General features: G+C 30.1%; 1 protein-coding gene across 1 annotated transcript in view; it reads right to left on the bottom strand.

Moving 5' to 3' along the window:
* LOC145322642 (ceramide synthase 6-like) overlaps positions 1 to 14,529 on the bottom strand; it is a 51,285-nt gene that overhangs the window by 15,796 nt on the left and 20,960 nt on the right. The window contains exons 3-8 of the mRNA XM_080164816.1: positions 6,640 to 6,722; positions 6,118 to 6,212; positions 4,491 to 4,538; positions 2,956 to 3,032; positions 2,048 to 2,153; positions 180 to 269 (exon numbers count right to left, since the gene is read on the bottom strand). Coding sequence (XP_080020942.1) covers positions 180 to 269; positions 2,048 to 2,153; positions 2,956 to 3,032; positions 4,491 to 4,538; positions 6,118 to 6,212; positions 6,640 to 6,722 — 499 coding nt within the window. The remainder of the gene's footprint in view (positions 1 to 179; positions 270 to 2,047; positions 2,154 to 2,955; positions 3,033 to 4,490; positions 4,539 to 6,117; positions 6,213 to 6,639; positions 6,723 to 14,529) is intronic.

Below are 14,529 nucleotides of genomic sequence, written 5' to 3'. Positions count from 1 at the left end.
ATTTTAGTCCGTTGTTGGTTGTCTGTCAGGAAAGAATAGATTATATTTGGTACTGGGTAGCCCCACAGGGTTAGGGCCTCCAGAGGGGTTACACTACCTTCCCATTATTTTCAATTTATTTCAAAAGTAAATGGGGTTTCTTCTGAAAAAATATAAAATTTCCACAAAAAAGTTGTTACCTTTCTTTTGACGTCGAAAAACTGAGATATGGAGAGGGACCAGTAGAATGCCATTTCTACCATGTAGTAGATCCAAACATCACGGTCAACCTACAATTAGATAAGAATTTCTACCATGTAGTAGATCCAAACATCACGGTCAACCTACAAGTAAATAAGAATTTCTACCATGTAGTAGATCCAAACATCACGATCAACCTAAAAGTATATAAGAATCAAATGTCAGGTTTTTGGCTTTTTTTCCAAGATGCGGAAGTTGCTTTTATAATTATTAGCGGCTATGCCCCCTAATGACCTCTAGGGGCACTTAAGGAGGGGGGAGTTGAATCCCAAACTTATTTTATAATTTAGATTTTTTTTAAATTGGGGGGGGGAGACACCCCCTCCCCGGCCTCCTCTTCCGACCCCACTTTTTATTTTGGATACATCGCATCGCATAATAGACTGTTATCCGCGGGTAGCAAAGTTGAAAATTCAAGCCTTATAGTCCCCGAGGGGAAAAAGGCCCAGTATAACAAATTATTTGCAAATTCAGAATAACTATAAAAAGTGTCCAATTATTTTCTTTTCTTTTTTTGATCGCGGCTACTCTGCAGAAAAGAAAAAAATCGGTCCATATACGAAAATGTAAACAACTTCTTTGTTTGTTGATGGTTTTTAAACATTTTAAACTTAATATGATATTAATCTATTTAACTATCTAACTTGGTTATTTTTTAATTGCCATTTTTACTCTATAAAGTAGCATTTTTCAATACTAGCAACTGCCCCTTAGCATCTAGGGGCTCCGTATTCGAATGGGCTTCTCTAAAAAGGATAACTCAAGCGGTCCAGTAGTTAGGCTGCAGACAAAAAACCTTACTACTTTTTAAAAATAGGATTACTGCTATATTTGGACATAAAAGTTTTTGTAACTCTTTTACTCTTTTATTCAATTCTACTTATCTTACACTCAGAATATTGAAAAAGTTTTATAAGTGACATTCTCTATTTCTTTTAGACAAATTATTGGACACAATCAGAAAGGGATATATTATCGCAAGATAAACTATTGTTTCTTCAACTTTTCAACTTTTCATCAATTATATTTAATAAGAAGTCTAGTTTACTACATAAGAGGTCTAATTTACTTCAAAAGAGGTCTAGTTTACTACATAGGAGCTCTAGTTTACTAGATGCATATGATGTCTATCCTACTAAATATGAAGTCTAGTTTTCTACATAGAAGATCTAGTTTTCTGTATAAGATGTCTAATTTACTAAATAGGAGGTCTAGTTTACTACATAGGAGGTCTAGTTTACTGATTAGGAGGTCTTGTTTACTACATAGAAGGGCTAGTTTACTACTACATAGAAGGTATAGTTTTCTGTATAAGAGGTCTAGTTTACTGCATAGGAGGTTTAGTTTACTACAAAAGAGGTCTAGTTTACTACATAGGAGGTCTAGTTTACTAGGTGCATATGATGTCTATCTTACTAAATATGAAGTCTAGCTTTCTACATATGAGGTCTAGTTTACTAAATAGGAGGTCTAGTTTACTACGTAGAAAGTCTAGTTTACTAAATAGGAGGTCTAGTTTACTACATAGGAGGTCTAGTTTACTACATAGTATTTCTAGTTTATTTCATAGTATGTCATATTTACTTCATAGGAGGTCTAGTTTACTACATAATAAGGTCTAGTTTACTGCATAAGAGGTCTAGTCTACTACATATTAGATTCAAGTTTTCTACATAGGAGGTCTAGTTTACCACTAAGAAGGTAAAAATTTTGTGCATATGAAGTCTAGTTCATAATCAGTCTTTTTTAAAGAAATGAGAAGGTGTCAAGGATGTAATATTCAAAAGGATTATATCTTAAGATTTACCTGGTGATAAGGGTAATCATACCAACAATGTCTGATATTCCAAAACCAAGGCTTGTTCCATAGACAAATAAATCCATAGATTAGGATACCAGTGTAGAATATCCATCTGAAATATTATAATATTGTTCCATAGACAAATAAATCCACATATCAGGATTCCAGTGTAGAATATTCATCTAAAATGTTAGAATATTGTTCCATAGACAAATAAATGCATATATCAGGATTCCAGTGTAGATTATCCATCTAAAATGTTAGAATATTGTTCCATAGACAAATAAATCCACATATCAGGATTCCAGTGTAGAATATTCATCTAAAATGTTAGAATATTGTTCCATAGACAAATAAATGCATATATCAGGATTCCAGTGTAGATTATCCATCTAAAATGTTAGAATATTGTTCCATAGACAAATAAATCCACATATCAGGATTCCAGTGTAGAATATTCATCTAAAATGTTAGAATATTGTTCCATAGACAAATAAATGCATATATCAGGATTCCAGTGTAGATTATCCATCTAAAATGTTAGAATATTGTTCCATAGACAAATAAAACCATATATTAGGATTCCTCTATAGAATATCCATCTAAAATATTATAAAGTATTCCATAGAAAAATAAAACCATAGATTAAAATATACATAAAACATATGTTGTCAAAATAGACTGATACTACCTTGTTTATTGAAGGATTTGAAAATAATCGATAAAGAAGCTCGTTATAGTATCTATTTAAAAAATGACGTCATACAGTACAAATGTACAATAATATCCCAATACACAGATTAAATTACCAATGGCAGGCCAGTATACATTTTAATTGACCAATGGCATGCCAGTATGACCGTCATTTTTTACAGGCACTATAAAAAGCTTCTGGTTAAATTTGAAAAGATTACCTCCACCCTGTTTCACAAAATTTTTGTAAAGTATTTGGCAACTCTGCTTGGTGTCTTTGTCTTAACCATCTTTCAACCTAAAATATAATAAATGATGATACTTTGGCACCTCTGTTTTAGCACCCTGAGTATAAATACATTTGGCAACTGTGTTTTTGTCTTCAAAAGTAATTCAAGTAATATTATTTAGATTTGTCGTTGAAGGGCAAACTTTTAAAAAGAAATATACAAGATTTTCTTCTTCAAAAATCCTTTTACAAAGTTCTTAAAATAAAAATCTAATATAGTACACGAAGGAAAAAAACTCGGCCTAAAATAATTGAATTCAATAAAATTCAACAAAATTTGCATGAATATAAATCTTACGCACATTTTTTCTCTTTTTTCTGCAAAAATAGCCTTACTAGAATAGATAGATAGTTAAGTACATTATCTAAAGGCTATGAGCCAAGTTCATCATTCTTTTTTTTTCTATAATTATATTTTGCCTGTCTGTATTTTACTTCAAACCGCTCTAACGGTGCATCTTGGTAAGTTAGAATCATTCTATTTATTTCAAACTTAATAAAATTGCTATAAAGATTGAATATAATCAAGGAAAATCAACTTAATAGGTAAACCTTTCTGATTAACTTTAATGAAGACTCCTTGGACGAATAGGCAAAAATTGTACAAAGAAAATTAACTCTATGGTTACAACTCAAATATCTTGTTAGCTATTGCGGAATTTTATCAATACTATATTCTATAAAAACTTATTGGCTTTATGTCCGTTTGTTTTCATCTTTCTCCAATCTAAATACTCTATTGTACAAAGTCAATTTAAGAGAGAAGTAAGAAAAGTGAAATTAGACAAAATTGTGAAAATAAGAAATTTGAGTTGAAAGTTATTGTAATGTAAAGTTTGAGAGGGAGGGGGGAGGGGGGAATATGCAATGCAGTTATTTTTAGATGCGCAAATATTTAAGGGATAAGACAATGGAATAATAAATTGATGTTCATCCCCAATAATGATAAACAATGTAACCCCTTGGACGCTTCTTATAGTTCCTATAAAAAAGAGAATGAATATAAAAACTTTTTACCAAAAGTATCCTAAATTAGTTTAGTATATTCCATTATTCTAATATGACGTCATTCGGGATACGTTTTATAGGCATTATACAGAGCTTCAACCCCTTGTGTAGATTAAATTATTGGTTGAAAAGTTAGGGCACTTCTCCAACCAATTAAGGTTTAACCAAGCAAGGTATAAGTAGAATCTTAAAAGAAAAACTTACGGGATCTGTACCGAACCTAGTAAAAGTGTCTGACTCAGATTATGACGTAAAAAATTAGCCAATGAGAGGCCAGTATACACTGTAATTGACCAATGGTAAAATTTATAGTGGCCTCTCATTGGCAAAAATTTTTTACGTCATAATCAGAGTCAGACACTTTTACTAGGTTCATCTGTACCAAACCTAAAAGACCTTTTTACAACAATACAAGGAAAAAGTGAATTATCGATTAGCGTAGCTGCTAGATAATTATACCTGAATGTAAGTCATCTGTGTTGAACTAGCCAGCTCTTCTTTCTGGTTCTATAAACAAAATAACAAAATTAATTTTCATTAAAGAAAATATTTAGGCTTTCCTGAAAAAAAATTTTGCCAAAAGTGAGAGAGGGTAGTTTTTCTTATTTTCTCTGTACTTTAGGTTAGGTTATATTGGGTACTAGGTACCCCCTGGGGCCACAGGAATAGGGCACTGCTGTTGCAGACACCACCTAGTTAGTGCCCACCACAGGGGTTAGACAATGAAGAAGAACCCCCCCCCCCCCCACCCTTCTTAATAAAATTATAATATAGGTGGTGTGGGTTAATTATAGAAGATACATACTTAGGTAGTTTGGAAGGTTTATCTATGTAGCTATAGTTGAACATACCGTTCTATAAAGTAGTAAGATGATGCATGTATTGTATGTTCTATAAAATCTTTAAGAATTACTCTTTCAAAAATAAACGTGGAGGGTGACGCCCCTCTACCCCCAATCCCTCATAACCTCTTGAGCCAGAGCAACTAGTATTCCAAATAATCGAATAAACAACTATAACTTGAACATGGAAAGGCTTTCCCTAACTGTGAAGTAGCTATGCTTCAGATAAAATTATAAATTTCTCTAATTTTTGCATATTTAAAATTTGAGCGTCCATAATTTGAGAGAAAAATGTTGAAATTACTTTGTTCGTGTTTGCAAAAATTTGTGCAAATTGTTTTTCTATCTTAGTTAGGAGGTTGAGTGTTTTATCCTATAATATGAAGTAGTCAAGAGTTTTTTTTGTCTGAAGCTTAATATCTCAATAACTATTGAACCGATTGAGTTCTCCTTTTCAGGGAAGCTTCCCATATGAGCCAAGGTGGTTTTCTGCTTTTTATTTTAAGATTTCTGTCTTAGGATGGTTTTAGGCTATTTTATTTTCTTCCCTACTCCTTCCAATATAATACAGATGCTTGTAAGGGATAAGAATATGGACGATAAATTGATAATGATAAGCCAAATTATCCTTTTGTAGATTATAGATATTGGTTGAAAAGTTAAAGCAAGATTCAATAAAAGTACCCACCAAAGTTTTCAAGAAGAAAAAAATATTTGAGTAAATGAAAATATAATCATCCTCCTTACTCTATCTGTTCAAAGTTGAGCTTTCAACCATTCTCACTTTGTGTAATTAAAAACTTTAGATAAAGAAAATTTGTAATTATATTCACAATTAATCCTCACTTTACAACTTATGCTGAGCTGGTATGCAGTAATTAAATACACATTTAGATAGTTAGTTATTACTATTAGAATATGAGGGATAGTTTACTTTTCGTTTGTTTGTTTTTACTTAAGGTTAGGTTAGGTTAGGTAATAATGGGTACTGAGTAGCCCCAGTTAGAAGTTAGGTTATCGCAGGTTTAGTCACCGAAGGGTTTTGGCATATGAAAAAAGTACAGCTTCCTTAATTTTAATTTATTGCGAATGGTTAGTTGGTTTAAACAAGCAGTGTCCACATATCTTAATCTACATAGAGCTAATTTTGTTTATCATCATTGAGATTTACAACAATTTATCGTTTATTGACTTATCCCTTAAGATCCCTGACTTCTATGTGTTCTAAATCTTTTATTGTTTACCTTTGAAAGTTTATTAAAGCTTGTGTAGGCAAGTTCAAGTTGCTGATTTGGTGTAGGATACAGGCGTCTGTGGTCTTTTAAACCCAACCATATTCCTAAAAATAGTTAAAATTCATGTCTTAAAGAAATGCTTAGCTTCCCTTACAATGTCTGTCTGTTTGTATTCTAAAGTATATTCTTTCCGTCAGAATAAACGGTTGATTAGAAAACAAATGCAAATATTTTTTATGCACCAAAGCCTGTCAAATTTGGCTATTACATTTGTAGAATTAACTTTCTGCATTATTTGATAAGAAATGTTATGAAAAAAAGGATGAACAAACAGGCGAAGTGATTTAAGTAGTATATATTGATTTTTTTAAAGAAAAAAGAAATATAGAGAAAAAGCAAAAGTCAATAAAATCACGAAACCTTTTCGAAATAAGTGTTTTTTGATCTTGATGCATGAATGACATAGCGTTACGGACTTACGACTGACATACAAAATAAAATAGGGAGTAGCTTCGCTACTAAATAATATACCTATAGGTTTGAATATTTTCTTTTCTACCCAAGATCTCACAATAATGACTAGGATGGCAAGAGGCACCGGGTACCAAAGGTCACTAAAATAAAAATTAGTTAGATAGCATATCAAAAGAGGTGCAATAACATTTGTTGGATAATAATAAGTTATCAAATGATACATTAAATCGGAGGTCACTAAAATAATAAGTTAGTTAGTATAGCATATCAAAAGAGATAGCATAACATTTCTGAAAAATAGTTGGTTATAATGAGGTACAGGGTAAATGAGGGTACTAAAATTATAATTTATTTAGTATGGCATATCATATATGAAAAAAAAAGTAGAATAACATTTCTAAGGTAATAATATATAAGTTATCAGGTGATTAAAGGTATGACAGGTCACTAAAATGATAATAATTAGTAGGTAAAGCATCAAAAGAGGTGGCATAACATGTCTCATGTAATAGCTTTATGTTTTGAAATTTATTAAGGTTACTTAATATTTGTTTTCATAAAAACAGAGTTTTTAAAAGCGAAGCTTTTCTATAATTAGTGTCGGTCCGTCCGTAACAGATAGCTTTTTTCATCAAATTAGGCATGTTAGAATTGTCCTATCGATTTCAAATATTGCATGGTCATTCCTGTAGTAGTTAGGTACGATTTAGAAAGCGTAGCAACTCTATAATCGTTACCAGAATGTCCGTACGTCCATTTTAAACATGTTGATTTTTTAACTTTTCTAACAACTAATTTTTAAGTGATCTAGTTATCCGATTGATCTGATTTTTGGTATACTGATTCCTGGGACAACAAAGTACAATATTATAAGCGGAACAACTCTATAATCAAGTCCTAAAAATGTAAGTATGTCTATAACCATTATTCTGTATCAAGCAGTTTTTCAACAAATTTACTTACAATTTTGCTTCAACTCTTATAAATTTATATTCTGATTATCCAGTTCTGACACTATACAAGTGTTAATGTCCGTTTGTCCTACCGTTTCAGTGTTTCACTTTATGGATGTTGTCATCCTTGTTCATTGAAAATTTATATGAAAAAGTTATTGAATTCAAGTATATAGAGGAAATATTAATTTTGATAGCAATTTATACGTCGCAAAAAGAAATCATTGCGTATTAAAATAATATTTTTGTGGGTTTATGTAAAAAATCTTGCAAAACATGTTTAAGTTGAATTCATATATATTAATAAGAGCGAAGCTACTACGCAATTTTATATTAGATATTGTCTTGGTCCATAAATGTTGCGAAACAAAAGGGTTGGTTGTCTGTACAATGTTTAACTACGGGATAATGAAATAGGAGTTAGATCACAAAGCTATTGTCATTTGAAATACAGACAGACGTATAGACAGACAGCACCTTGTAATATGTAGCTATGTAACTAAAAATTATCCAACATGCCAAAATAGTGAATATAACCCTTGAAGACTTAATTATATATTGGCAAAACTCTACAATATAAAATGCGGGATATAAGGATAAGTAAAAATGTTAAATAGTTTAAACTTTATTCCTTTACCCCTGACAATAATAATTGCTTAGAATCTTAAAATGAATTAATAAATTACATTTGTTTCTATAATCTTATTATACATATCCCCTTACTCCTGACTATATATAAAGTAGCTTAGAATCCTGCACACACTTAATTACATACATTTGTTTCTATAATCTTATTATACATATCCCCTTACCTCTGACCATATATAAAGTAGCTTAGAATCTTGCACACACTTAATTACATACATTTGTTTCTATAATCTTATTATACATATCCCCTTACCCCTGACTATGTATAAAGTGGCTTAGACTCCTGCACACACTTAATAACATATATTTGTTTATATAATCTTATTATACATATCCCCTTATCCCTGACTATATATAAAGTAGCTTAGAATCCTGCACACACTTAATTACATACATTTGTTTCTATAATCCTTGAAAGGTATATGTTATTGCAACAAATATTATATTCCTAGTTGACTAAGAGGGTCTTTTTTTGCGTATTTTCTGTAAAGTTGTGTGTTAGAGTTTAGTCAAATGCGCTTGTTGAGTCAAACTGTTCCTATTTTTTGACCGAATGTATATAAATGAAATTGTCAAAATTAAGAACAGTTTAACTTAATAAGTACATTTGACTAAACACTGACACACAACTTTACGGAAAATACGCGAAAAAATGACCCTCTTTATCGTTATGCTTAGAGATGCTGTATTTAAGACAAAAAACTTGGTCCGGATTCATATTAATAGCATTCAATAAAATCGTAAGAGCAAAACAATTCAGGACTAGGTAAATATCAAACATTTCATATTCTTTAGAATTAAAGATTTCTTGATTTAATCAAATTTAACTAAATTAAATGAGTTGCGCTGTAATTTTACAAACCGTCTAGCCTGACATCTTTACAATGATGGAAAACAATATTATCCTTATATAAAAGTAACAAGATGTATGTCTCTTATGTCGTCTGTCTGTGTTTTCTGAAGGATCCCGCCAACCACTGAACCGAATTGGTTCTCCTTTACAGTAAAGCTTTCAGAGAAGTTTTATAATTATTTTGTGGGAAGGTACTTACTCCCTTACGAGATAAATCGACCCCTGAAATAAAATGACCCAGTTCACTTAAATACTCTTAGAGGCCTCTAGTGGCGTAGCCTCTTGTATTATATAAAATACTATAATATGTCTTAATGTAAATGAATAAAATAATCCAGAAGAGATTATGAGACATGGTTTCTAAGCGGATATACAAATATTAACAGAAGACAATTAAGAAGTCTTACTTTTAATTATGAATATTATAGAAATTAGAATTTTTTTTTTAAAGCATGGGGTTTTATTTAGAGAACAATAGAAGGCCAGGAAATCTTTTATTTAATAAATACAGATGGGAGAATCTAAAATATTATGCAATTAGTTTTCTTGAAGATAAAATACTCCTTACCCTTTTTTTTCTCAATTATACTTAAGTTAGTTTTAGAAGACAATAAAGATATCAAAAGTTTACTTATTAACTCTAAACAATCTCATTCTTGTTTTTATTAAAAAGAAAATTGCTTGAAGCATTTATATGATTTCATTAATCAATGATAAGAACGTATTTAGGATACTAGAGGATCCACAGATTTTGGTATGTTTAAGTATAAAAAGTAAACTAAACTACATAATTTCAAAGAAAGTACATAACTGTAATCTTTTCAGGGTTTTATGTCGGAAGTATTACCTAAAATTGTGCTTTTTCAGTCCAATAATTCAGATAGATTATATAACTATAGGCAGCGTGGTCAGGTTTCTGAATAAAAGTAAGGCAATTTCTGTGGAATCTTTAATCGATACTCTTCCAAAGATACAGATTAAGCCTCTTCAGCTTCCATAATTAGTTTATAAGATTTCATTCATTAATTAAGAATTGATATACAAGATAATAAACAAAATTGCCCCTTTAGTAGATAATTATTTGTTTTCAAGTTATTCCACTACTACTTGGGAACTAACTAATCTTATTTCAATAAAAGCACCATAGTGTTTTGTTTCAACGAATACGGCTTTAAACTTTGGTTACAAGTGTAATATAGAGTCCAATATCTCCTCCCTTCTTTGTTAATATTAATTATTGTTCCTTTGAATACAACAAAGTATTTGACTAATTGGCGACCAGCAGTTTTTTAGTCTTGTTAAATCTAAATTTACTAAGACTGAATAAAATTTGAGTATAGGATATCATTATCAAAGACTAAATTTAATGAGAATATCAGTTATTAAAAGTAGCAAGGCATCTAGGGGCACTTAAAGTGGGAAGGAGGGGGAAAATCGACCCCCTTCCCATTTTTAATCTAGGTTTTAAAAATGGAAATAAATAAAGGTTTTTTGTTGGAATCAATTTTATCTAACGGCGATTTCTCTTGGGCGGGTGGTGGAAACCTCTCCAAGAATAGTTATAAACCTTTCCAGGACCTTTTCAGAAGCTCCATTGTAAATGAGAACCGTATCGGTTAAGAATTTTAGCGAAATCCTTTGGTAAAGAAAGACATCCTGTTACTTTTATATAAGAATTGAAAAATTTAATATTAATGAGGAGTATCAGATAAGGTATACATTCAATGTCCATTAATCTATCCCTGTATCCCAAAAATATTAATGACTTTCCAAATGAGGAGGTTTGAGATAAGAAGAGAAAGGTTGTGGTGATTAATGTCATATTTCCTATCTCTAACATAATTTCTCTTGTATCACCAGCGCAACTTCTTTATAGCACACATAGCGGCTACGCCCCTAGAGACCTCTAGGGGCACTTGAGGGAAAGTATGAAATCAATCATACACTTTGTTCGGGTTTTTATTCTAGGAGTGATTTGGAGGGTGCATGTACTGTACCTTTTCTTAAAATTAGTTTTAAACCTTCACTGGACCATGTATGAAGCTTTATTATAGTGGAGAACCATATCGGTTCAGCGGAAATCTAAACCCTCCGCTACACACATTGTACAGACACTAAACAGATACACATCCTGTTACTTTTATACGAGGCATTCAATTTTATAAGAAACCTTTTAGACGTTTTTTTATACTCTCAGTCTACATACATACATACATTTACAAATATAATCTTATGATCTTAAATTCTTTTCCTCAAAAATTAATTCTAATCAAATCTAAACCTATTTCTTTTCCATTATATTTCTTCAAGAACCAAATACATTGTGTGTGTGTGAGTGTGTGTGTTTTGTTTGTTTTAATTAATTCTTTGTTGAAAATTGTATTCAGTAAAAGATTTCTAATAAGAAAGAGTTTTTCTATTTCTAGACAATAATAGAAGAATAGAATATTAAAATTGGGAATGTGATATAGCAAATTAATCCCATTTGAAATTGCTGAAAATTTGGATATTTTGTGTTACGCCACAAACTTGGTTTAATCTGTTACAAAAGGAATGGGGGGGGGGGGAAGGAAGTGGGTTGTGGGGAACTTTTTACTTAGAATTGTTTGTCATATAAATATGTAAATAACAGACAGATGGACAAAGTAATAGTCTATATTAAATAGAAGCCATGTAAATCACATTTATCATGGCGTTATTAACGTACTGACAGACAAAGTAAGTTATTATAGCTTAGCTTCGCTACACAAAAAGATAGTTATATAATATGTAGATTGAATTTTATTGATTTAAAATTTAATTTCTTTATCCATATTAACAGTTTAAGCATATCAAGTTTCATTATCAACAACGAAATATTGTTGTAGAACTAAAATTAAGGGGACAGCTTAATTTTAATTCTACAACATTTTTTTTTTTTTTTTTTTTTTTTTTTTTTTTTTTTTTTTTTTTTTTTTTTTTTATCTACTGAAACAATTATAAGTTTATTTTATGTTTTATTCTTTATTCATAAACTTATAATTGTTTCAGTTCAACACTGTTCGAATATAGCTGTGTTATCTGGATAATTTCTACCTATATTTTATATACTATATTTAATGCTCTTATTTGTTGTTTCATGTTATTTTATGTAAATATATGTATCATTTTTAATCTCTACTTAGTTCTTTATTTAGTTGTAATCATGCACATTTTCATTCTTGATGCTCATTTTTATTAGTCCTGTAGTTATTCCAGAGTCTTTAAACGAATTAAAATTAAGCTGTCCCCTTAATTTTAGTTCTACAACATTGAATTTTTAAGCTTGGCTATTGCCAAGGAATTGTGTTTGAATTGTACTGTTGATTTTTTGATAATGGATAAAACTAGACTACATTTTTGCATCTTGAACCCATTAGCATGGTTGCTTCTTTGTAAATATATATCTTGAGATTTTATTTTCATATATTTATATATTTATTGAGACTTCAAATTATATATCTGAGCATCATAATTTAGTATTATTATATTATATTAGTATTCAAAATGTCTACTAATGTTTCATCACCAGACTGGTGTTTTTATTTGCATGAGAATGATTGTCTGAATCAGAAAGAAAAAGATCTAGTTAAATTGTATTTTACAGACAAATCTCAATCGCTTTGTAGAATTAGAACATTGATTAATATGGTAAATAATTCCACAAGATTCTTAAATCCTGACTTAGTCTTTATGAAATTCAAGTTTAGGGAATCAATTGTGGGAAAATATATAAATACTCTACTGCATTGTTCAAAGCTTACAAGATTTGTTAATGCCCTTAAATACATTGCCCTAGAGACAGAATTAGATGATGAATTTGAATGTCTGTATACAGATATTCAGGTTTTGAAAGATGAGTATTTTGAGTTTACAAAGATATACAGACAATCTAGATATATACAAGAATTTGATTCAGAGATACGAGCAAGCAATCTTGAATCTCATTCCAAAATTCTTGGACAACATTCCTTTCTTAGTAAAAACGATGTTATTGATATTATTGATTGTACTGTAGATTCTCTTGTCTCAGAAAACTATAGTATAGAGAATAGTACTATTGAGACATCTGAAGGTTATGCTACCAATTATTCTATTCCTACAGACTGTGATGTGTCTTCTGTAGATGAACAGAATACTTTTTCTGATATTTCATTGATTTCTAAGGAAAATGCTAACTGTATCGATAATCTATCCAGTATTGTCATTCCTGATCTAAGCACCAAACAGAGTGCTGTAAGTCAACCTAAAGGTGAAATTCAGAATGGTAAGGCTGTTGCTTGTATGGATATGAATGCATATACTGATCTTATTTTTTCTACATTTGAAAATGTAGTTATTGATGAGAGTAATTGTCATGATAGTGATAACACTAATGACATTATTGATGATTCATCATTGTTTTTACATGTCCTTTATGCATCAAAGAAGTTTCAGGTAATTTGTATATCAAACACTTTGAGCTTGATATCCAATCAAATGATTATATTTTTGGATATTCCACAGCCTACTGATAAACCACCACCTTAATTTTTATTTAAGGTTCATAGTTGCAGTAGCTAACTAATCAAGTCTGCAAAATTATTATTTATTACTACAAGTCTAAGATAACAATCTCATTGATTAAAACCTATGATTCTAAGCCAGGTTTTAAATCACATATATATGTCTTTATATGGCTGATACCTATTGCAATGGTAAAATATTTTTAACTGATTTTAAATTTTGTTTGTACTAATTCTAATCTAGATGTTAGCAGTTTAATTATAGATGTATGCACAATAAGATCAGTGATCATGATTCAACATTTAAAACAGGATCTCATGATTTATTTTTAATATTAATTTTGGAAAGTTCCATATTTCAAAGTTGCTGATATTTACTATTTATTTTTAAAATTTTTGCTTAGTGCCTAATTTTAAAGACTAAATAATTTGAGGTCTAATGAATTGACATAAGCTGGATACTGTTTCTTAACCTTTATTTGATAATTGATTGAGATTTGCAAAGTTAGGACAAATTTTGCATTTACTTTATGATCATGTTTTATAAGTGTCACTTAATCATTGTTCTTTATGATTAAGAATGAGCAGATGTGTTCTTACTTAACAAGTTGTTCTTAACTTGAATTGCTCAAGCTGTTCTTGGCTAATTTGAATTGATACACTTAAAAAGATTATAAAGTGAATAATTTTTTATAACTTGAAGTATGGCATTTCTGTGCTAAGTATATTTGTTAATCTCAACTTTCTAAGAAAATAATTTAAATAACAGATCTATCTAGTTATTTTAGTCAGATTTATTTTAGATTTTCATAGTTTTGTATTTGATCTAGTACTTATATTATCAGCAAGAAGTTTTTTTTATTTTAGCTAATTAAATTAAATTTTGTTTTCATTTATATTTCATGTTTTGCAACTTTTCCTGGCCAAGTGTTGTAGAAAAAATTAGGTATTGCAAAACATAAAATTATCG

Source organism: Acartia tonsa, chromosome 6 (genome assembly GCF_053477335.1).
Source record: "Acartia tonsa isolate MP-2025a chromosome 6, ASM5347733v1, whole genome shotgun sequence".
NCBI classification, from domain to species: domain Eukaryota; kingdom Metazoa; phylum Arthropoda; class Copepoda; order Calanoida; family Acartiidae; genus Acartia; species Acartia tonsa.
This window is presented reverse-complemented; position numbering and strand designations above follow the sequence as displayed.